The sequence below is a fragment of the Pristiophorus japonicus genome, chromosome 7 (assembly GCF_044704955.1).
Source record: "Pristiophorus japonicus isolate sPriJap1 chromosome 7, sPriJap1.hap1, whole genome shotgun sequence".
Taxonomy (NCBI): domain Eukaryota; kingdom Metazoa; phylum Chordata; class Chondrichthyes; family Pristiophoridae; genus Pristiophorus; species Pristiophorus japonicus.
The window spans coordinates 88,224,531-88,250,123 of NC_091983.1; the positions used below are offsets into that span (position 1 = coordinate 88,224,531).

General features: G+C 43.4%; 1 protein-coding gene across 2 annotated transcripts in view; it reads right to left on the reverse strand.

Moving 5' to 3' along the window:
- Positions 1 to 25,167, reverse strand: part of tmem214 (transmembrane protein 214) — a 61,281-nt gene extending 36,114 nt beyond the window's left edge. For both annotated transcript variants that reach the window (XM_070885113.1, XM_070885112.1), the window contains exons 1-4: positions 24,757 to 25,167; positions 8,100 to 8,311; positions 7,314 to 7,464; positions 4,264 to 4,398 (exon numbers count right to left, since the gene is read on the reverse strand). In XM_070885113.1, coding sequence (XP_070741214.1) covers positions 4,264 to 4,398; positions 7,314 to 7,464; positions 8,100 to 8,311; positions 24,757 to 24,880 — 622 coding nt within the window. In that variant the 5' untranslated portion in view covers positions 24,881 to 25,167. The remainder of the gene's footprint in view (positions 1 to 4,263; positions 4,399 to 7,313; positions 7,465 to 8,099; positions 8,312 to 24,756) is intronic.
- Between the last annotated feature and the right edge of the window lie 426 nt (positions 25,168 to 25,593).

Consider the following 25,593-nt stretch of genomic DNA (forward strand, 5'->3'; position numbering starts at 1 on the left):
AATCACATGCCTTTTTAACAGCCATCGCAACTTGTCCTGCCACCTTCAAAAACTTGTGAATGTACACCCTTGGATCTCTGGGTTCCTACACCACCATTAAAATTGTACCATTTATATTGCTTCACCTCATCCTTCTTACCAAAATTAATCATTTCACACGTCAGTGTTAAATCTCATCTGCCTGCCATGTGTCTGCCCATTTCACCAATCTGCCTACATCCTCCTGAAGTGTATTACTATCCTCCTCTTCACCGTGAAGTACATTTGAGTTGTGTAATGTGCAAACTTTGAAATTATGCCCTGTGTACCCAAGTCCAGGTCATTATTCTAAATCAAAAAAAGAGCAGTGGTCCCAACACCGAACTCTGGGGGACACCACTGCATACCTCCTCCCAGTCTGGAAAAAAAAACTTTCACTACTACTTTCTGTCCCTTAAAAAATTTTGTATTCAAGCAGTCACTGTCTCTTTAATCCCATCTGCTTCAATTTTGCAACGTCTATGTGGTATTTTATCAAATACATCTACCCAAAAATGTGGAACACTGTCCAGGTATGTACGCTCCACAAACAGCAAGACAAGTACAACCTGTTCAATTACTGCACCATCAGCCTACTCTTAATCTTCAACAAAATGATGGAAAGAGTCAGCAACAGTGCTATCAAGCAGCACTTATTCACCAATAACCTGCTCACCGATGTTCAGTTTGGGTTCTACTAGGGCCAGTTGACTCAAGGTTTACAGCCTTGGTCCAAACATGGAATGGAGCTGAATTCCAGAGACAAGGCGAGTGACTGCCTTTACCATCAAGGCACCATTCCACTGTGTGTGGCTCCAAGGAGCCCTTAGTAAAATGGAAATTGATGGAGTTCAGGGGGAAAACTCTCCAGTGACTGAAATTATACGTAGCACAAAGGAAGATGGAAGGAGACTGATCACCTGAGCCCCCAGGACATCACTGCAGGAGTTCCTCAGGGCGGTGCCCCAGGTCCAAATATCTTCAGTTGCTTTATGAATGATCTTCCTTCCATCACGTCAAAAGTGCAGCTGTTCACTAATACCAGGCATTGCCCAGTTCCAATGCAAGCCTAACAATCTCCTCTTGACATTCAATGTCATTACCATCAAGTCCCATGTCATCAACTTCATGCGTGTCTCCAAGGACCAGAAACTCAAGGACCAGGCACATAAATGCAGTGGCTACTAGAGCAAGTCAGAGACTGGGTATTCTATGTTAACTGTCTCACCTAATTCAGAAGAATGAGGGGTGATTGTATAAGATTGAGGGGGCTTGACAAGGTGCATGCAGAGAGGATGTTTCCACTGGTGGGGGAGACTAGAACTACAGGACATGATCTTAGAATAAGGGGCTGCCCATTCAGAAATGAGATGAGAAGAAACTTCTCCGAGGGTTGTGAATCTGTGGAATTCGCTGCCTCAGAGCTGTGGAAGCTGGGACATTAAATAAATTTAAGGCAGAGACAGTTTCTTAAACAATAAGGGGAAAAGGGGTTATGGGGAACAGGCAGGGCAGTGAAGCTGAGTCCATGATTAGATCAGCCATGATCTTATTGAATGGCAGAGCAGGCTCAAGGGGCCTTATGGCCTACTCCTATTTCTTATGTTCTTGTGTAACTCTCCAAAGACAACCCACCAGCTGCAAGGCAAAAGCCAGGATAGTGATAGTATACTCTCCAATTACCTGGATGAGTGCAGCTGCAGCTCTACTCAAAGCTAGACACCATGCAGGACAAAACAGATTGCTTGATCAGTACCTCATCCACTACCTCCACCACACTGTGGCTGCTGTGTGAACTATCTACAGGATGAACTGCAGCAAATCGTAAAGACTTCAGCAACACTTCCCAAATGCGTAAACTCCACCACCTAGAAGGATAAGGGTAGCAGATGCTTGCAACCACCATCATGAGGGGAGTGGAGGGGAAATTGTTTCACCCAGAGGGTGGTGAGGGTCTGGAACTCACTCCTTGAAAGGGCAGTAGCAGAAGAAACCTCATGACATTTAAAAAGTGCTTTGATATGCAACCGACAAGGCTACAAACCAAGATCTGGAAAGTGGGATTAGCATGAATAGCTCTTTTTTGGCTGACAGACATGGGCTGAATGGCTTCCTTCTGTGCCATAAATTTCTATGATTACCTCAAAATTCCCCTCCAAGGAACAAATGGCGGGACATCTAGATAGGAATAGTGAAATCAAGCAGACGCAACATGGATTCATGAAGGGGAAATCATGTTTAACTAATTTACTGGAATTCTTTGATATAACGAGCAAGGTGGATAAAGGTGTACCGATGGATGTGGTGTATTTAGATTTCCAAAAGGCATTCGATAAGGTGCCACACAAAAGGTTACTGTAGAAGATAAAAGGTACGCGGAATCAGAGAAAATGTATTAGCATGGATAGAGAATTGGCTGGCTAACAAAGCAGAGAGTCGGAATAAATGGGTCCTTTTCAGATTGGAAATCGGTGGTTAGTGGTGTGCCACAGGGATCGGTGCTGGGACCACAACGGTTTACAATATACATAGATGACCTGGAAGAGGGGACAGAGTGTAGTGTAACAAAATTTGCAGATGACAAAGATTAGTGGGAAAGCAGGTTGTGTAGGGGACACAGAGGGGCTGCAAAGAGATTTAGATAGGTTAAGCGAATGGGCTAAGATTTGGCAGATGGAATACAATGTCGGAAAATGTGAGATCATCCACCTTGGGAAAAAAAAACACAGTAAAAGGGAATATTATTTGAATGGGGAGAAATTACAACATGCTGCAGTGCAGAGGGATCTGGGGGTCCTTGTGCATGAATCCCAAAAAGTTAGTTTGCAGGTAATCAGGAAGACGAATGGAATGTTGGCCTTCATTGCGAGAGGGATGGAGTACAAAAGCAGGGAGGCCCTGCTGCAACTGTACAGGGTATTGGTGAGGCCGCACCTGAAGTACTGCGTGTAGTTTTAGTCACCTTACTTAAGGAAGGATATACTAGCTTTGGAGGGTGTACAGAGACGATGCACTAGGCTGTTTCCGGAGATGAGGGGGTTACCTTATGATGATAGATTGAATAGACTGGGTCTTTACTCGGCGTTCAGAAGGATGAATGGTGATCTTAGAAACATTTAAAATAATGAAAGGGATAGACAAGATAGAGGCAGAGAAGTTGTTTCCACTGGTCAGGGTGACAGCCTCAAAATACAGGGGAGCCAATTTAAAACCAAGTCGAGAAGGAATTTCTTCTCCCAGAGGATTGTGAATCTGTGGAATTCTCTGCCCAAAGAAGCAGTTGAGGCTAGCTCTTTGAATGCATTAAAATCACTATTAGATAGATTTTTAACCAATAAGGGAATTAAGGGTTATGGGGAGTGGGCGGGTAAGTGGAGCCGAGTCCACGGCCAGATCAGCCATGATCTTGTTGAATGGTGGAGCAGGCTCGAGGGGCTTGATGGCCTACTCCTGTTCCTAGTTCTTATGTTCTTATGTAAGCCACACATCATCCTGACTTGAACTTGCATAACTGTTCCTTCATCGATGCTGGGTCAAAATCCTGGAACTTGTTCCCCAATAAATAGCATCGAGCGCATCTGCACCACATGTACTGCAGCGGTTCAAGGCTGTGTCACCCATCTTCTCAGGCAGCTAGAGATTGGCAATAAATTGCCAGCTATGCCAGCAATGCTCACACCAGAGAATGATTTTATTTTAAAAAGCCAGTAAATTGAAATGGTCCCCCCCTTAAATGCTTAGAATCTTTGATTGCCTACTGTGAAACACCACATTTAGTAATTCTTACTTAAAATGAAGGGCACCGAATTGTGAAACCTTTATTTTGTCACTGTGTTTAGCCGACAGGCGTTCAAGCCCATGCTGTTTATGGCTTTATACTTGGTTATTAACTTTGTAAAAAAACATTGCAGGTTTCATTAGTGAAGCCATGTTGGACATTAATATGGGGGAAGTTTTGAAGTTTTTTTTTTAATTGCCCATTTAAAATTTTGCAAAGTCAAAATTGGAAAGTTGCCAAAGTAGCTTAATTGAAGGAGTGATGCTAAAGCCTCTATGCAAGATCACAGTCCACAAGAGACTTGAGAAATGGTCAGAGAAAAATAAAGTTGGTGTCAAGTGGAACACTGTTAAATGCTTCCCAAGTTGAATTGAAGTGAATTCCACTGTGACATTGTCATTGGACCCAACATCACAATCACTTATAATGGCATAAAAGCACTAAAATGGTTCTTAGTAATTACTTACCTGTGGTCTTATCTTGTTCGCGCAACATAGTGTAGATGCAGTGGTCAAAGAAGTGCTCCAGGTGGTCTGAAGCTTTTCCCAGCAGCGATTTGATAATATTCCGAAGCTCTTTACTCACAAGGCTATGTGGATAGTCTATAAAACAAGTGACTTTAAAAGTTAGTTAAGAACACTTGGCTCTAGCAAGTCGAATTTTAAATGGAGTGAACAACAATTAGAATTGAAGCAAATTCTGGACATCATGAAGCACCAGCAGAAATATAAAATGTTTAGTATTGCTTTCGGTTCGGATTCGTGTCTAAACATTTAATTCTTCCATTATTTTTGCTGATCATCATAATGGTGCAGGTTAAATTGCATTCTGCCACACACTTACTTGCACAAAAAGAACAGCCACTAGAGCAAAATATCAAGGTGCTCCCAGTATCCATGCAATTGTATTTCAACATCAGGCTAACATCTTCAAGGTCAGCAAACTGGAAGAGTACTCTTACACCCTCAAGCTTTCTGCACTATTTATTGTGCCACCTAAGGTTAGTGTCATCAGAAAACTTAAGATATATGGCTCTCTATTCCTTCATCCAAGTCATTTAGAAAATAATGAAAAGTTGAGGCCCAGATCCCCAGGTGTACGTGATCACATCACATTCTGCCAATTTGAGTACATACCCCTTATTTCCATTGGACGGAGGCAGAGCATTTGACTGCAGATCAAGAGGTCCCTGGTTCAAACCCAGGTGCCCCCTTCAAAGCATATTGTAGTAAACACTAAGGAACATTTTAATAGACTTAAAGACAGGCTATTAGAATGGGCAGACACATGACAGATGAAATTCAATGCAGAAAGTGAGGTGATTCAACATTTTGGTAGAAAGAATGAGACCATACACACTAAATGGTACAATGTTAAAGGGGGTGGTTGTGCAGAAATCTTTGAAGGAGGCAGAACAGATCAACAAAGCAGTTAAAGCAGCATATGGAATCCTTGGCTTTATAAATAGTGCCACAGAATACAAAATCCAGGAAGTTATGGTAAACCTATATTAAACACTAGTTCAGCCCCAGCTGGAGTAGTGTATCCAATTCTGGGCCCCACACTTTCGAAAGGATGTGAAGGTTTGGGAGAGAGATTTACTAGAATGGCTTGAGGGATTATAGTTACATGAATAGACCGGAAAAGCTGGTGTTCTCCTTAGAGCAGATAAGACCGCGGAGATTTGATAGAGGTGTTTAAAATCATGAATGGTTTAGATAGGGTAAATAAAGTGCAACTGTTTCTAGTGGCTGCAGGGTCATTAACAAGAGGGCAAAGGTTTAAGACAATTGTCAACAGAACCAAAGGTGACATGAGAAAACTTTTTTTTAATAAACACACTGAGTGGTTAGGATTTGGAATGCAAGAGGGTGGTGGATACAGATTCAACAGTAGCCTTCAAGAGAATTGGGTAAATACTTGGAGAAAAAAAATTGCAGGGATATAGGGAAAGAGCAGGAGAATGGGACTAACTGGATTGACCTTCGAAAGAGCTGGCACAGACTCAAAGGGCCGAATGGCCTCCTTCTGTGTTGTACTATTCTATGATTTCCAGGTTCACAGTTCATTTAAAAAAAGTTTACTAGTCACTGCGCTAAAACATCAAAACTTTCAGTGCACCATGGCACACATGAATCCAGAATGAGGAAAAGGCAGGTGGGGGAAGCAAAATCCCACTGTACGGATGCAGAAGCCAGATAAGAAAGCGTCATCATCAACAACAAATGGCTTCCTCTGGAAACCTGCAAATTCACATCTAAATATGTCTGCAACAAATTTTCTACGAGCTATGGGAGAGCTGGAACCACTTTTGCCCTCGTCAGCTTTGGAAACTACATCTAGCAGGGGGAAAAAAAACATTTTTGCATGAATGTTGAATAGAACTTCTGTCTCTTGCCTTAAGAAAAATCATTGCCCTCTCCTCTCTGTCATATGTTGTTAAAGAAGGAGGTGGTACTAACATGCTCCAGCATAGTTTCCAGTGAGTTTAGCTCGAATGGATTAATTTAAAGATAAACAATTTCCAAGAGAGGTCAATGCTCATCACAGTACACTGGTACTTTCAAGTTTCTGTTTTAGCCATGTAGCAAGAGAGACTTAACAGAGGCCAGGTGCTTACATAACAGAAGCAAGGGGGAAGAAAGAAGAAAGGTAAAATATCAGTTATTTAAAAATGTCAATACTGTGCTCATCACACAAGTCACTCTCATAACTCCTGAAATCTACGAAGTACAAGAGCGAACAAGAAACTTGTATGATCAGCTTCGAAATGATGCATGGCATAAGCCAAAAAATGAAAGCTCATGAAATACGAAGTAAAATAATGAACTTTCAAGCAATCAAACCATTATCCTGTAACTCTGAACATGTTTCATCACACAGGTTGACCTTAAATTAGCAAATAATTAACAAGTGTGTCAAAAATAAAGATACCACAAAGATGGCAGAGTGCAGAAATCTATTTTTCAGCAAATCATGTTACTTTTTGGGCAACTACGAATCAATTGCCGGTAATTCCATTTAATATATTGTGATGGTTGCTGGAACCATGTAATATACTTGCGGAGTGACTCATGAAAGATTCCGGCTTCATTTGAAGTTGTTCACCAGTCAGTCTGAAGTTTGTCAGCAGACATGCCCATTCTTGCCCTGCAAACAACTGGTCAGGTGCGGTGGGTAATCCACACATTTGCAAACCATAATGGATCTCACATTTATGAATAGGCCACATGCTTAATCAGTGTGGTTGGTTTGCAATGCCTTTTCCAGTCAAAAAGGCAAATAATTGGTCCAAGCAAGAGTGCTCAGTTGATACTGGGAATTTTAAATATTTGTGTCTTAAAATGTAAAACTCCTAGGATAGTTTTGGGTTGAATAGGTGTTTTTCTTACAGGTGCCAGCTACACAACACAATGCTTAAGTGATGCATGACTGAATTTATGTCTATTACACAGACAAAGGTTAACAGAAAGTACTAACTAAAATGACAATACATCAAGGTTAAAATCCAACTGACCGTAAGAATATTGACTGAGGGTAGGGTCTGCCTCTGGTGCTTGTAACTTATAATTTAGGTATCCAGCCAAATCCTTCACCCAGACAGATGGATTTCCAGGAAACAAGTTCTGGCTTTTATCCAGCTGTTCCTGAAGTTCTTTCAAATCAAGCTGCAGAAAAAAGAACTACATTTTAGTTTATATGGCAGTACCTATAAGCTCAATTTATATAACTAGGCAACACTACAATTATCTGGCATTTGCAGAATAGCTTTTGACTGGAGGCAGGTAAGTTCCAGCAGGAGTTAAGTTTAGCTCTTTAAATGAGGCCACCAACTCCAAGCCAAGTGTTGGGACTCAAGCTCTCATTTCAAACGTGGCATCAAAATCACTGTTCAATTTACCAGATTACAGAATCAGAACACATGAGCAGCTTACTAGCACAATACATTGGTGTAATAACATGGTTGAGATAGGTCAGGCAAGCAGCCTCATATCACCCCAAAGACTAGCTCTCAATATTGGTTATGTCATCAGATAGATTATAGAGCAGGAGTGTCAAAAATCCATTACTTAAAATGTATTAAATGTGAAATAAGATTTAAGTAGGAAGAATAAATAGAGAAACTCAATAACCAACACAAACAGGTAGATTTCTTTAAACTTCAATTATGTCAACCAAAATTTCAACAGGTTTCTAACCAAAATCAGTTTAGTGCAGCAACTGAAATCCACAATACTGAAAAGCCAGAACAAACAGAAAATATGGAAAAAAAAAAATATATATATATTTCTTGTGCACGTACAGCTTTAACAGCAGCCTCCAAAGAAGGAAACATCTTGTGCTTCATCCCTGCATCACCACTGGGTTTCTTGATCACCTTTCCTCCAGAGGTTGGTTTCTGTTGCTGTTGCTGTTGCTCAAGAGCGGATACTGGAGGAACTTGCTCTTTGTTTTGCTTCTTTCCCATTTTCTCAAACCCAAGTTCAAAAAGGGTCTCAGAAGGTTTCAAAGGAGCTAAGAAATAGGGAAAAGTTATTGTCCATCAGATTCAATTATATTTGACAGTAGTTTTCTTGTCCCCATGCACAACTGAAATCCACATTTCAGCACCAACAGAACATTGTTTGAGCCAATATTTTTTTGACCAATGAAATTGGACATCTGCATCACACCGAACACAACCTCAATTCAATTGGAATTTACCTAGTTAATAAAGGCAGCACATCAAGATATTCTACAGTCACAACTCAAATGAAGCACAGCCCTTGTTCTTCCAGTTAATTTCTCACCACAATTCATTTGAAAACACACACCAAAATCGCCAGATGGAATGTGCAGAGCTACCTAATCTCTGCTAATAGATTGATGTGGACACTACAAACAAGTTGAATATATATCCTGGAATTACGAAGCGGGGGGGAAAGAAACAGAAATTTCACCCCAACCACTCAATGCACTCATCATGGTTTTATGAAAGGGAAATCATGTTTGACAAATTTGCTAGTGTTGAGGATTTAACAAGCAGGGTGGATAAAAGGAAACCAGTAGATGCTGTGTATTTGAATTTCCAGAAGGCATTTGATAAGATGCCACATAAATGGTTACTGCACAAGAGAGCTCACAGGGCTGGGGGTAATATATTAGCATGGATAGAGGATTGGCTAACTGACAGAAAACAGTCGGGATAAATGGGTCATTTTCAAGTTGGCAAACTAACTAGTGGGGTGGCACAGGGATCAGTGCTGGGGCCTCAACTATTTACAATCTATATTAATGACTTGAATTAAGGGACCTAGTGTAATGTAACCAAATTTGATGATACAAAGATAGGTGAGAAAGCAAGTTGCGAGGAGGACGCAAAGAAATATAGATAGGCTCAGTGAGTGGGCAAAGATTTGGCAGATGGAGTATAATGTGGGATAATGTGAGGCTATCCACTTTGGTAGGAAAAATAAAAAAGCTAAATTATTTAAGTGGGGGAGAGATTACAAAATGCTGCGGTACACAGGGATCTTGTACATGAAACACAAAGTTAGCATGCAGGTACAGCAAGTTCTTAGGAAGGCAAATTGAATGTTGTCCTTTATTGCAAGGGGGATGGAGTTTAAAGCTAGGCAAGTCCTGCTACAGTTGTACAGGGCATTGGCAAAACCACACCTGGAGTATTGCATACAGTATTGGCCTCCTTATTTAAGGAGGGATATATTTTCACTGTAGGCAGTTGAGAAGGTTCACGAGGTTGATTCCCGAGATGAAGGGGTTATCATGAAGAAAGGTTGAGCAGGTTGGACCTATACTCATTGGAGTTTAGATGAAAGAGAGGTGATCTTATTGAAGCGTATAAGATTCTGAGGGGACTCGACAAGATGGATGCAGAGAGGATGTTTTCCCTCATGGGGATATCGAGAACTAGGGGGCAAAGTTTCAGAATAAGGGGTCACCCATTTAAAACGGAAATGAGAGAATTTCTTCTGGGGGTTGTAAATCTGTGGAATTCTCTGCCCCAGAGAGCTGTGGAGGCTGGGTCATTAAATATATTTAAGGCGGCGATACACAGATTTTTGAGTGATAAGGGAGTAAAGGGCTATGGGGAGCGGGCAGGGAAGTGTAGCCGAGTCCATGATCAGATCATCCATAATCTTACTGAAAGGCAGAGCAGGCTCTAGGGGCCAAATGGCCGACTCCTGCTCCTATTTCTTATGTTCAATCTGCATTCAGATGCTGGCTTGCTTGTTCAGGTGAGAAGGCTGAAAAAAAAACTATTAAAAGAGCAGAATGCTCTTTCTCCACTTCATCATCAATAGTTCCATTTTGGAATGAGAAGATACAAGAACATTACATGAGAAAAGAAAATTTGGCAGGAATCATAAATGATTTCCGGGAGAACAGCAGTGCAAGTCTAAGAGGACCAAGTATTGTTTAGAGCTGAAAACAAAAGCCCAGAGAATCATTTACTGAGAAATAACCTACATTTGTTGGATACACCACAAACAGCAGAGTTTCTGCAGGATTACCAGAAATGTTACAAACTTGGTTCCTGGAGCTGGAGCAGGCTCACCGAACCAGCAGCCTGATCCTCGGTAAGGCAAGAAGCCCAGAGGTATCATCCTGAAAATGCTGAGGCAAGCAAGCTTAAGTTGCTATCAGTGGCTAGAAAAATCATGTAAAGCCTTTTCTAGATATTTGTTCAGGTCTATAGCCTCAAAGATCACAGCTTAATCCAGTGAAGGAAATGCCATAGGACTGGTGATTTGTGTGTGTGTATGTATGGGGGGGGGGGGGGGGGGGGCACGGTAAGAAAGAGAAAGAATAGAGGGTTGGAGGAAAATAAATCAGATGATCTACACCGGGTGCAGTTGCTGGTGAATGTGCACAACAGGCAACGGCAATTCTTCAATAAAGGCAGAAAGGGACTTAGTTTAATCCTGTCCCATGCAAAAACATGACGAAATTCAAAATGAATCTAATTTTCAATTCTGTGTACTTGCTCTGCACTTTCCCCACCATCCACTATACCCACCCATTGCTCGACTTATTAATTCAATGAAAATACCAATTCAGGGATAAGTATTTAGGACAAGCAGTGTAGTATGCATTGCAATGACAACAGTGCTGATTTTCAAGGGTACTTAAATTTATTGGTTGGTTGGGGGGTTTCGACTTTTTAAAAAAAATCCAAGCTAATCAAAAGATTATCCATATCTCCAAGTGAGTTGTGTGTCCTTCCTTTCAAATGCAAGGTCCCAAACGTAATCTACCCTCTAGGTTAATAACAGAAGCAGGTACAATAACAGGCCTATGACATGTAGTTCCCAGAAAACAGGCCCTTGCTGCAAGCAGACAAACAAACCTACAGCTGCAATTCCCTCATCCCAAAAACAGCAACACTGACACGATAGCACTTTCCATATTAAAAAAAAAAGTCCTTGAATTATAGTCCGTTTTTGGTAACTAGCAGTTGTGTGTGTGCGCGCGTGTGTGTGTATATATCGAAGTTTATTAATAATTTACAACGATCTTTGGCATTCCTAACTAGTTGGCTGCACTCGAAGAACAACATGACCTCACCATAGACCGATGAAATGCATGCGAGAGAAACTGACATTGGATTAAAGCAGCAAAGTAAATTTACAGAGGACCAGGTCTCATGTTTGCATATGCTCGGAGACTGATGGAAAGTATGACCATTTTGAGATTACAATTCTCACTATTATTTCAAAGAAATTGCTAGCAAAATCATCTTTTCAAGGTTCCATTCAGAACTGCTCGTGTCTCTCAATCCTATTGATAATTTTCATACTTGGGTTTTCCATGGCACTTCTCTTGATAGTACATCCAGCATTTGAGTTCTCTGCATTAAACAGACTAACACAGGGTTGTCAACCGTCCCAGAATGTCTGAGTCTCCCAGAATGGCACCCTGGCACTGTTGCCAGCAAAGCAGTTGGTGAGGCGAGAGTCCGGGGTCGGAGGCCTATAAAAGGCCCAGCGGCAGCAGTTGGTGAGGCGAGAGTCCAGGGTCGGAGGGCTATAAAAGGCCCAGCGGCAGCGAGAGGCGGCGGCAGTTGGTGAGGCGCGAGTCCGGGGTCGGAGGCCGATAAAAGGCCCAGCGGCAGAGAGAGGCGGCGGCAGTTGGTGAGGCGCGAGTCCGGGGTTGGAGGCCTATAAAATGCCCAGCGGCAGCGAGAGGCATGCCGGTGCAGCTACAGGGAGAAGGCAAAAAAGAACAAACAGAAAGGTGATGTCACAGCCAAGGGGGTAAGTGATTGGCTGGTGATTGGTGAGTAGTTTTTCTTTTTTCTCTTCTATAACAGTAAGTAAACTTTAGCATTGTTGTTGCCTATCCAAGGGTTAAGTCATGACAGGACAGCTCGGTCGCGTGTTATGCTCCTCCTGTATCATGTGGGAACTCGGACAACTCCAGTGTTCCTGACGACTATTTGTGCGGGAAGTGTATCCGCCTCCAGCTCCTGACGGACCGTGTTGCGGAGTTGGAGCTGAGGGTGGATTCACTCTGGAGCATCCACGATGCTGAGAATGACGTGAGTAGCATGTGTAGCGAGTTGGTCTTATCGCAGGTGAAGGGTCCACAGCCAGATAGGGAATGGAAGACCAGCAGGAAGAACAGTGCAATGAAGGTAGTGCAGGGGTCCCCTGTGGTCATCCCCCTGCAAAACAGATACACTGCTTTGAGTACTGTTGAGGGGGATGACTCATCAGGGGAGGGCAGCAGCAGCCAAGTTCATGGCACCGTGGCTGGCTCTGTTGAACAGGAGGAGGAAGAAAAAGAGTGGGAGAGCGATAGTGATAGGGGATTCAATTGTAAGGGGAATAGATAGGCGTTTCTGCAGCCACAACCGAGACCCCAGGATGGTATGTTGCCTCCCTGGTGCAAGGGTCAAGGATGTCTGAGCGGGTGCAGGACATTCTAAAAAAGGAGGGAGAACAGCCAGTTGTCGTGGTGCACATTGGTACCAACGACATAGGTTTAAAAAAAAAAAGGGATGAGGTCCTACAAAACGAATTTAAGGAGCTAGGAGCTAAATTAAAAAGTAGGACCTCAAAAGTAGTAATCTCGGGATTGCTACCAGTGCCACGTGCTAATCAGAGTAGGAATCGCAGGATAGCGCAGATGAATACATGGCTTGAGCAGTGGTGCGGCAGGGAGGGATTCAAATTCCTGGGGCATTGGAACCGGTTCTGGGGGAGGTGGGACCAGCACAAAGCGGACAGTCTGCACCTGGACAGGACCGGAACCAATGTTCTAGGGGGGAGTGTTTGCTAGTGCTGTTGGGGAGGAGTTAAACTAATATGGCAGGGGAATGGGAATCAATGCAGGGAGACAGAGGGAAACAAAAAGGAGACAAAAGCAAAAGACAGAAAGGAGATGAGGAAAAGTGGAGGGCAGAGAAACCCAAGACAAAAAACAAAAAGGGCCACTGTACAGCAAAATTCTAAAAGGAAAAAGGGTGTTAAAAAAAACAAGCCTGAAGGCTGTGTGTCTTAATGCAAGGAGTATCCGTAATAAGGTGGATGAATTAACTGTGCAAATAGATGTTAACAAATATGATGTGATTGGGATTACGGATATGGCTCCAGGATGATCAGGGCTGGGAACTCAACATCCAGGAGTATTCAACATTCAGGAAGGATAGAATAAAAGGAAAAGGAGGTGAGGTAGCATTGCTGGTTAAAGAAGAGATGAATGCAATAGTTAGAATGGACATTAGCTTGGATGATGTGGAATCTATATGGGTAGAACTGCAGAACACCAAAGGGCAAAAAACGTTAGTGGGAGTTGTGTACAGATCTCCAAACAGTAGTAGTGATGTTGGGGAGGGCATCAAACAGGAAATTAGGGGTGCATGCAATAAGGATGCAGCAGTTATAATGGGTGACTTTAATATGCACATAGATTGGGCTAACCAAACTGGAAGCAATACAGTGGAGGAGGATTTCCTGGAGTGCATAAGGGATGGTTTTCTAGACCAATATGTCGAGGAACCAACTAGGGGGGAGGCCATCTTAGACTGGGTGTTGTGTAATGAGAGAAGATTAATTAGCAATCTCGTTATGCGAGGCCCCTTGGGGAAGAGTGACCATAATATGGTGGAATTCTGTATTAGGATGGAGAATGAAACAGTTAATTCAGAGATCATGGTCCAGAACTTAAAGAAGGGTAACTTTGAAGGTATGAGGCGTGAATTAGCTAGGATTGATTGGCGAATGATACTTAAGGGGTCGACTGTGGATGGGCAATGGCAGACATTTAGAGACCGCATGGATGAACTACAACAATTGTACATTCCTGTCTGTCGTAAAAATAAAAAAGGGAAGGTGGACCAACCGTGGATATCAAGGGAAATCAGGGATAGTATTAAAGCCAAAGAAGTGGCTTACAAATTGGCCAGAAATAGCAGTGAACCCAGAGACTGGGAGAAATTTAGAACTCAGCAGAGGAGGACAAAGGCTGTGATTAGGGCAGGGAAAATGGAGTACAAGAAGAAGCTTGCAGGGAACATTAAGACAGATTGCAAAAGCTTCGATCGATATGTAAAGAGAAAAAGGTTAGTAAAGACAAACGTAGGTCCCCTGCAGTCAGAATCAGGGGAAGTCATAACGGGGAACAAAGAAATGGCAGACCAATTGAACAAGTACTTTGGTTCGGTATTCACTAAGGAGGACACTAACAACCTTCTGGATATAAGAGGGGTCAGAGGGTCTAGTAAGGAGGAGGAACTGAGGGAAATCCTTATTAGTCGTGAAATTGTGTTGGGGAAATTAATAGGATTGAAGGCCGATAAATCCCCAGGGCCTGATGGACTGCATCCCAGAGTACTTAAGGAGGTGGCCTTGGAAATAGCAGATGCATTGGCAGTCATTTTCCAACATTCCATTGACTCTGGATCAGTTCCTATCGAGTGGAGGGTAGCCAATGTAACCCCACTTTTTTAAAAAGGAGGGAGAGAAAACAGGGAATTATAGACCGGTCAGCCTGACATCGGTAGTGGGTAAAATGATGGAATCAATTATTAAGGATGTCATAGCAGCGCATTTGGAAAGAGGTGACATGATAGGTCCAAGTCAACATGAATGTGAAAGAGAAATCATGCTTGACAAATCTTCTAGAATTTTTTGAGGATGTTTCCAGTAGAGTGGACAAGGGAGAACCAGTTGATGTGGTATATTTGGACTTTCAGAAGGCTTTCAACAAAAGATTAATGTGCAAAGTTAAAGCACATGGGATTGGGGGTAGTGTGCTGACATGGATTGAGAACTGGTTGTCAGACAGGAAGCAAAGAGTAGGAGTAAATGGGTACTTTTCAGAATGGCAGGCAGTGACTAGTGGGGTACCACAAGGTTCTGTGCTGGGGCCCCAGCTGTTTACACTGTACATTAATGATTTAGACAAGGGGATTAAATGTAGTATCTCCAAATTTGCAGATGACACTAAGTTGGGTGGCAGTGTGAGCTGCGAGGAGGATGCTATGAGGCTGCAGAGCGACTTGGATAGGTTAGGTGAGTGGGCAAATGCAAGGCAGATGAAGTATAATGTGGATAAATGTGAGGTTATCCACTTTGGTGGTAAAAACAGAGAGACAGACTATTATCTGAATGGTGACAGATTAGGAAAAGGGGAGGTGCACCGAGACATGGGTGTCATGGTACATCAGTCATTGAAGGTTGGCATGCAGGTACAGCAGGCGGTTAAGAAGGCAAATGGCATGTTGGCCTTCATAGCGAGGGGATTTGAGTACAGGGGCAGGGAGGTGTTGCTACAGTTGTACAGGGCCCTGGTGAGGCCACACCTGGAGTATTGGGTACAGTTTTGGTCTCCTAACCTGAGGAAGGACATTCTTGCTATTGAGGAAGTGCAGCGAAGGTTCACCAGACTGATTCCCGGGATGGCAGGACTGACCTATCAAGACTGGATCAACTGGGCTTGTATTCACTGGAGTTCAGAAGAATGAGAGGGGACCTCATAGAAACGTTTAAAATTCTGATGGGTTTAGACAGGTTAGATGCAGGAAGAATGTTCCCAATGTTGGGGAAGTCCAGAACCAGGGGTCACAGTCTAAGGATAAGGGGTAAGCCATTTAGGACCGAGATGAGGAGGAACTTCTTCACTGAGTGGTGAACCTGTGGAATCCTCTACCACAAAGTTGTTGAGGCCAATTCACTAAATATATTGAAAAAAAGTGTTAGATGTAGTCCTTACTACTAAGGGGATCAAGGGATATGGTGAGAAAGCAGGAGTGGGGTACTGAAGTTGCATGTTCAGCCATGAACTCATTGAATGGCAGTGCAGGCTAGAAGGGCCAAATGGCCGACTCCTGCACCTATTTTCTATGTTTCTATGTTTCTAAAGCAGAGAACCAGCCGTGGTTCGCTTCTTGAAATGCCTCATGCAAGAACTGCAGACACGGAAATTGAAGCTTTTCCCACTTCCTGGCACCATCATACCTGGAACCTGCCTACTTGGTGCTCAGTATGCAGCTGTATGTCTGTCTATGGCTCCCAGACATTCCCTGCCTGCCATTTTAGGAAACAGCCTGTAATTTCCTGGTAGCTGGGCCCACCCCACTCCAGCTGCACATCCAGCCAAGGTACCACGGCCTCGAGTGGGACCAGCCAGACACAAGAAAACTCCTATTCAATTGTGATCAGAAATGCAGCCTGCACGTTCTGAAACTAGTAAGCGAAATTAAAGAAATGTTTGTGGGCTCATTATCCTCTACATTTTGTATGGTCTGCCATTCATGGATTGAATACTGCTCATTTTTTTAAAATATGTCATGGGTAACAAGCAGATTTCATCTCAATTCCATTACTTTCTCCCTCCTGAAAAGTTGTAAAATGGCAACTTTGATTTGCACAGGACAGAGGGCATCAGCACCCAAGCATATTGCTGCCTGGGAGGCCAGGGATGGCCTCATCAGGTCATGGTCAGATTTAGTAACTTTATACTGTGCACCCATATGGCTGCCACATGATGCGGCAGGTTGGCACCACCCCACACCATAAAACATCCCTACAATGACCAATCCATTCCTTTCACACCACCATTGCAGCGCTGGGGGGGGGGGGGGGGGGTGTACCGTTACTGAACAGAAATAGGAACAGGAGTAGACCATTTGACCACTCGAGCCTGCTCTGCCATTTAATAAGATCATGGCTGATCTGATCATGGACTCAGTTCCACTTCCCTGCCCGCTCCCCATAACGTTTTATTCCTTTAAATTTAAAAAAAAAATAAATAAATAAAAAAATAAAAAATAAAAAAAATTAAAATAGCTCAAAAATCTGTCCATCTCGACCTTAAATATATTCAATGACCTAGCCTCTACAGCTCTCTGGGGCAAAAAATTCCAGAGAAGAAATTCCTCCTCACCTCGGTTCTAAATAGGCAGCCCCTTATTCTGAGACTATGCCCCCTACTTTTAGTTTCTCCTATGAGTGTAAATATCCTCCGCATCCAACTCGTCAAGCCCGCTCATTACCTTATATGTTTCGGTAACATCACCCCTCATTCTTCTGAACTCCAACGATTAGAGTCCCAACCTATCTTCGTAAGTCAACCCCCTCAAAACATAGAAATCTACAGCGCAGAAAGAGGCCATTTTGGCCCATCGTGCCCGCGCCGGCCGACAAAGACACATTGCCCTCGGTCAGCAGCCCTGAAGGTTACATATGAACAATGGCAGAAAGGTAAAGAGCATCCAGCCCACACAACTGCGCCAAAACATTCTACACTCCACCCCAACCGGAGCCATGTGATCTCCTGGGAGGGGCAAAAACCAGATAAAAACCCAGGCCAGTTGGGGGAAAAAAAAATCTGGGAAAATTCCTCTCCGACACATGCAGGCGATTGAAACTAGTCCAGGAGATCACCCTGACCGTATTTGATTCCCTGCAGTACTTACCATCGTATCTGCACCAGCCAACAAGAGGTTATCCAGTCGAATCCCACTTACCAGCTCTTGGTCCTGCACTTCAAGTGCCCATCCAAGCACCTTTTAAAAGTGGTGAGGGTTTCTGCATCCACCACCCTTCCAGACAGTGAGTTCCAGACCCTCACAGCCCTCTGCGCAAAGGCGGCACCCCTCAAATCCCCTCAACCTTCCACCAACCACCTTAAAACTATGCCCCCTTGTAATTGACACCTCCACCAAGGAAAATAGGCCTTTGCTATCCACACTCCTCAAAATTTTGTACACCTCAATGTGGTCTCCACTCAGCCGCCGCTGTTCCAATGAGAACAAACCCAGCCTGTCATATCTGTTCTTATAGCTAAGATTCTCCATTCCAGGCAGCATCCTAGTAAATCTCCTCTGCATCCTCTCTAGTGCAATCACATCCTTCCTATAATATGGCGACCAGAGCTGCATGCAGTACTCCAGCTGTGGCCTAACCAGATTATACAATTTAAGCATAACCTCCCTGCTCTTGTATTCTATGCCTCGGTCAATAAAAGCAAGTATTCCGTATGCTTCTTAACCACCTTTCAGGGATCTGTGGACAATCACTCCAAGGTCCCTTTGTTCATCTACACTTTTAAGTGGCCTACTGCTTAATGTGGAAATCCTTTCCTTATTAGCCCTCCCAAAGTGTATTACCTCATACTTCTCCAAATTAAATTCCATTTGGCACTGCACTGCCCACCTGACCAGTAGATTGATATCCTCCTGCAGTCCATGACTTTCCTTGTCATTATCAACCCCAGAGCCAATTTTAGTGTCATCTGCAAACTTCTGGACGAGTTTCAATCGCCTGGATGTGTCAGCCATGACTCAGTAGGTAGCACACTCGCCTCTGAATCAGAAGGTTGTGGGTTCAAGCCCCACTCCAGAGACCTGAGCACATAAAGCGAGGCTGACACTCCCAGTGCAATGCTGAGGGAGCGCAGCACTGTCAGATGTTGTCTTCAGAGAGAAAGCAGGAAAGGGGTACCAAGGTTGAATGATCAGCCATGATCTTATTGAATGGCGGTGCAGGCTCGAAGGGCCAAATAGCCTGCTTTTGCACCTAATTTCTATGTTTCTTAATCATACTCCCTATATTCAAATCTAGATCATTGATGTGTACCACAAAAAACAAAGGGGCCCAGTACTGAGCCCTGCAAAACCCCATTGGAAACATTCTTCCAGTCACAAAAGCATCCATCAGCCAATACCCTTTGCTTCCTACCTCTAAGCCACTGATCTCTGGAATCAACCAAGTGAACCTTCTCTGAACAGCCTCCAATGCTAGTATATCCTTCCTTAAATATGGAGACCAAAACTGCACGCAGTACTCCAGGTGTGGCCTCACCAATAACCTGTACAGTTGCAGCAGGATTTGTCTGTTTTTATACTCTATCCCCTTTGCAATAAAGGCCAATATTCCATTTGTGGTACCTGCATACTAACTTTGTGTTCCACACACAAGGACCCTCCAGGTCCCTCTGTACTGAAGCACTTTGCAATTTTTCTCCATTTAAAATGATAAAATTTGCTTTTCTATTATTTCTGCCAAAGTGGATAACCTCACATTTTCCCACATTATACTCGATCTGCAAAATGTTTGCCCACTCACTCAGCCTATCTACATCCCTTTGCAGATTGGTTGTGTCCTCCTCACAATTTGCTTCCTCACCCATCTTTGTATCAGCAAACTTGGTTGCATTACACTCGGTCCCTTCATCCAAGTCATTAAATATAGATTGTAAATAGTTGAGGCCCCAGCATCGATCCTGGCAGCACCCCACCAGTTACTGTTTGACAATCATTTATCCCAACTCTGTTAGCTAATCCTCAACTCATGCCAACATATTACCCCCAACGCCGTGAACTTTTATCTTGTGCAGTAACCCATTATGTGGCAGCTTATCGAATGCCTTCTGGAAATCCAAATACACCACACCCACTGGTTCCCCCTTATCCACCCTGCTCGTTACATCCTCAAAAGAACTCCAGCAAATTTGTCAAACATGATTTCTCTTATAAAACCATCTTGACTTTGCTAGATTGAATTATGCTTTCCAAATGTCCTCCTAACTGCCAACGACAGATGTTATGTAGACCAGTTAGCCGAAGAACATAAGAAATAGGAGTAGGAGTATGCCACCTGGCCCCTCGAGCATGCTCCGCCTTTTAATAAGATCATGGCTAATCTGATCACAGACTCAGCTCCACTTCCCTGTCTGCTCACCAGAACCCTTTATTCCCTCATTGCTCAAAAATCTGTCTGTCTATCTCCACCTTAAAATATATTCAATGACCCAGCCTCCACAGCTCTCTGGGGCAGAGAATTCCATAGACTTACAACCCTAGAGAAGAAATTCCTCCTCATTTCAGTTTTAATTTAATTCAGTACCGATGGATGTGGTGTATTTAGATTTCCAAAAGGCATTCGATAAGGTGCCACACAAAAGGTTACTGCAGAGGATAAAGGGAGGAAATGTATTAGCATGGATAGAGAATTGGCTAGCTAACAGAAAGCAGAAAGTCGGGATAAATGGGTCCTTTTCGGGTTGGAAATCGGTGGTTAGTGGTGTGCCACAGGGATCGGTGCTGGGACCACAACGGTTTACAATATACATAGATGACCTGGAAGAGGGGACAGAGAGTAGTGTAACAAAATTTGCAGATGACAAAGATTAGTGGGAAAGCAGGTTGTGTAGAGGACACAGAGAGGCTGCAAAGAGATTTAGAGGGGTTAAGCAAATGGGCTAAGGTTTGGCAATGGAATACAATGTCAAAAAATGTGAGGTCATCCACCTTGAAAAAAAAACAGTAAAAGGGATTATTTGAATGGGGAGAAATTACAACATGCTGCAGTGCAGAGGGACTTGGGGATCCTTGTGCAAGAATCCCAAAAAGTTAGTTTGCAGGTGCAGCAGGTATTCAGGAAGGCGACTGGAATGTTGGCCTTCATTGCGAGGGGGATGGAGTACAAAAGCAGGGAGGTCCTGCTGCAACTGTACAGGGTATTGGTGAGGCCGCACCTGGAGTACTGCATGCAGTTTTGATCACCTTTCTTAAGGAAGGACATACTAGCTTTGGAGGGGGTACAGAGACGATTCACTAGGCTGATTCTGGAGATGAGGGCGTTACCTTATGATGATAGATTGAGTAGACTGGGTCTTTACTCGTTGGAGTTCAGAAGGATGAGGGTGATCTTATAGAAACATTTAAAATAATGAAAGGGATAGACAAGATGGAGGCAGCGAGGTTGTTTCCACTGGTCGGGGAGACTAGAACTAGGGGGCACAGCCTCAAAATACGGGGGAGCCAATTTAAAACCGAGTTGAGAAGGAATTTCTTCTCCCAGAGGGTTGCAAATCTGTGGAATCCTCTAACCAAGGAAGCAGTTGAGGCTAGCTCATTGAATGTACTCAAATCACAGATAGATAGATTTTTAACCAATAAGGGAATGAAGGGTTATGGGGAGCGGGCGGGTAAGTGGAGCTGAGTCCACGGCCAGATCAGCCATGATCTTGTTGAATGGTGGAGCAGGCTCGAGGGGCTAGAAACATAGAAAATAGGTGCAGGAGTAGGCCATTCGGCCCTTCTAGCCTGCACCGCCATTCAATGAGTTCATGGCTGAACATTCAACTTCAGTACCCCATTCCTGCTTTCTCACCATACCCCTTGATCCCCCTAGTAGTAAGGACCTCATCTAACTCCTTTTTGAATATATTTAGTGAATTGGCCTCAACAACTTTCTGTGGTGGAGAATTCCACAGGTTCACCACTCTCTGGGTGAAGAAGTTCCTCCGCATCTCGGTCCTAAATGGCTTACCCCTTATCCTTAGACTGTGACCTCTGATTCTGGACTTCCCCAACATTGGGAACATTCTTCCTGCATCTAACCTGTCTAACCCCGTCAGAATTTTAAATGTTTCTATGAGGCTTTTTAAAAAAGGAGGGAAGAGAGAAAACCGGGAATTATAGACCAGTCAGCCTGACATCAGTAGTGGGCAAAATGATGGAATCAATTATTAAGGATGTCATAGCAGTGCATTTGGAAAGAGGTGACATGATAGGTCCAAGTCAGCATGGATTTGTGAAAGGGAAATCATACTTGACAAATCTTCTGGAATTTTTTGAGGATGTTTCCAGTAGAGTGGACAAGGGAGAACCAGTTGATGTGGTATATTTGGACTTTCAGAAGGCGTTCGACAAGGTCCCACACAAGGGCTAGATGGCCTACTCCTGTTCCTAATTCTTATGTTCTTATGTTTTAAATGGGTAGCCCCTTACTCAGATTATGTCCCCTAGTTTTAGTTTCCCCTATGAGTGTGGAAATATCCTCTCTGCATCCACCTGGTCAAGCCCCCTAATTATCTTATATGTTTTGATAAGATCACCTCTTATTCTTCTGAACTCCATTGAGTATAGGTCCAACCTACTTTAAGTCAACCCCCTCATCTCTGGAATCAACCTAGTGAACCTTCTCTGAACAGCCTCCTATGCAAGTATATCCTTCCTTAAATATAGAGACCAAAACTATATGCAGTAGTCCAGGTGTGGCCTCACCAATACCTTGTACAGTTGTAGCAGGACTTCTCTGCTTTTATACTCTACCCCGCCCACCCCCCCCTTGCAATAAAGGCCAACATTCCATTTGCGTTCCCGATTACTTGCTGTACCTGCATACTAACTATTTGTGTCTCATGCACAAGGGCCCCCAGGTCCCTCTACTGCAGCACACTGCAATTTTTCTCCATTGAAATCATAATTTGCTTTTGTATTTTTTCTGCCAAAGTGGATAACCTCACATTTTCCCAGATTATACTCCATCTGCCAAATTGTTGCCCATTCACTTAGCCTGCCTATAGCCCTTTGCAGATTTGTGTGTCCACCTCACAATTTGCTTTCCCATCCATCTTTGTATCAGCAAACTTGGCTACATTACACTCGGTCCCTTCATCCAAGTCATTAATATAGATTGTAAATAGTTGAGGACCCAGCACCGATCCCTGCGGCACCCCACTAGTCACTGTTTGCCAACCGGAAAATGACCCATTTATCCCGACTCTTTTTCTGACAGCATGGTTAGAGGATTGGCTAAATAGATTACCCCCAACCCCATGAGCTTTTAGCTTGTGCAGAAACCTTTTATGTGGAACCTTATCAAATGCCTTCTAGAAATCCAAATACACCAGGAGTTTATTTGTTGGTCTTAATATGATTAAAAATTGGATTGCAGGGAAAATGTTAGACGGAGACATCAATACTTCCATAGTTACTTTACCATCACAAACAGGCCGAGAATGGTCTTGATTGTAGGGTGGACTCTGTGCCAACGTAAATTGGCAGGGAGTGGCTTCCTGGAGGCAGCCTCCCATCTCATGGCTTCATAATCTCCAGAGTTATATTGCTAATTTTATGCTGATGCACACCCAGAACCACTTTTCATAAATGCATAAGTGGTATTAATTATTTGTTTTGCTCAGTGAATTGGTTGTTCAACATAGTTAATTTACATACATTAAGCAATTTGTATAGCCAAGATATACAGACCAGTAAGGTTTCAATTCTAATTTCCTCATCTGTGCTGCATGAACTGATTTCAATCTGGGCAAGTCATGAAGCTACAGTTTATCACAGCAGTTCTAGCTAAAAAGGGATTCCCACTCCAGATCAACTAACCAGCACAAATGTCAACGTCAGATCAAACTATCACAAAGACACCTGCAGTCAAGTACCCAAACAGCATTCATTGTCAAAATTCATGTGAATAGCAGTCAGCTGGACAAATTACCAGAGGAGTCCTGCTGAACCAAACCCCAGCAAGGAGTCACCATTTTCAGAAGATAAAAAACTGGCAAGGAAAACACAAAACCACAGCAACCACCAAAAGGGTCATGCTGACAAAAATCTTTTCTTCCAAAAAAAAGCACTTTGAGATGTCTGGTGGTCGAGAAAGGCGCTATATAAATCCAAGTCTTGCTTTCTTTATCCACTCTCCAATTAAATGGCCTGTGCACAAAGGGGTGAGACAAGATGAAAGCTATAAATTCTGCACGCAATACTGGAAGCGAGCCAAGAATTAAAGTACATTATTACAGACCAGTGAATATTTTAATTCACTAAGAATATCCTTTTAAAATGAAATTACAACCCAGTTAAAAAGTGAACTGCAATTCTCAAGTCTTTTTACAATTACGCAAGTTTCGTAAAGTTCCTTAGTCACGGTACCATGAATTTAATTCCCCTCGTGCCAGTTTTAATTAACTTTTCTTTGGCTGATCCTACATTGAAAAAAGGACAATCCCAAAGGAGATTTTAGCAAAATATTAAGAATTGAATTCACGTCAACATTGTTTGATAAAGTGCAGACACTTCCAAAAACCTTATGCTCAATTCACTCAGTGGAACAAAACTTTCTTGCAGCAAAACATTCGAGTGCAACGGGGCTCTTAACACCACATCTAGAATATTCCAATAAGACAAGTTTGATTGAGAAAAACGTAACACTTTGAAACGTTTTAGCATAGTTTGCACCTCACCAAAATGTCACGGCAGTTTTCATTATGTTGAATATCATGGAGCGTCTAATCAGAACATATAACAGTGGGAAGTAAAGCTAATTATTGCTAATGCTATCGTGTGATTAATAAATTGAAACTAAAGCTAGCGGAAACACAAAATTGTAGCCAGATAAAAAGGATTTACTATAAAATTTAGTCTAATTGTTGCATTTATTCCACGATTCTAAGAAACTGCAACAGAACATGGATTTAAATTAACAAGTTAACCTGTCCAGGCATATTATCCGGACGGACTGAGTGACACTTCCTGAACAGATTTCTGAACAGAGCATGCGAGACAAGCGAATGGGTAACCTGCGTTGCAAGGCCGAGGACGCCACCATTTCCAACCGGCTCGGCCCAGCGCACGGCCCACAGGCCTCCCACGGCCCCCCGAAACAGGCCCTGGTGCAACGCTACCGCCAGAGAAGCGTTTTACTCACGGACTGGGTCTATCCGAGGCATGTTTTCAGACAGAGCTTTCCGCAGCGACTTCTTCTCATTTCGAGTGAAGGTGGTTTTCTTGTTTTTCTTGTTAACGATTTCCCACTTCCCAGCAGACGCCATTGGGTCAGGGTGCTGTGCCGTGTACCGCGGGGAAGGAGCGCCCAGCTCGGGGCCGCCGGCTATTGATAGAAGCGGTTCCCAATCGAGCGCTTTTCAAACAACGCCTTCTGTCCAATCAGAGCGGCCCGAGCCCAGCGGTTCCGCACGCGGCGTGCCACGTCGTCTGGATGCCCTTGTTACGTCACAGAGTGCAGCGTTTCCCGGGGTCTGGTGCTGGAGGCTATGTTTGGAATGTGGCCCAGGCTGGAGCTGTGCACAGTGCCCCTGTGTCATTGGCAGCCACTCGATTTGATGTTAATACGTAAACAGATGGTATGTGCATGTCACTTTTTCAAAATAAACGTATGTTTAAATGGGCCTGCCGTCTGCGCTTTCCTGCGTCACTTCTTGCGCTCTCTTGCCAGCTCTGCACTCCATCCCCATTCAATGGCCCTGCTGCTGAATGCAGTTAGAAAGAAAGACTTGTATTTATATAGCGTCATTCGCGATTAAGAACGTCCGAACGCGCTTTACAGCCAATTAAATACTTTAGAACTGTAGTAGGAATGTAAGAAATGCGACAACCAATTTTGCGCACGGCAAGTTCCCACAAACAACAATGTGATAATGACCAGATAATCTGTTTTTGTTAATGTTGATTGAAGGATAAATAGTTACCAGGACACCAGGGACAACTCCTCTGCAGTTATAATACACTGGGGTTCTCAATTTCT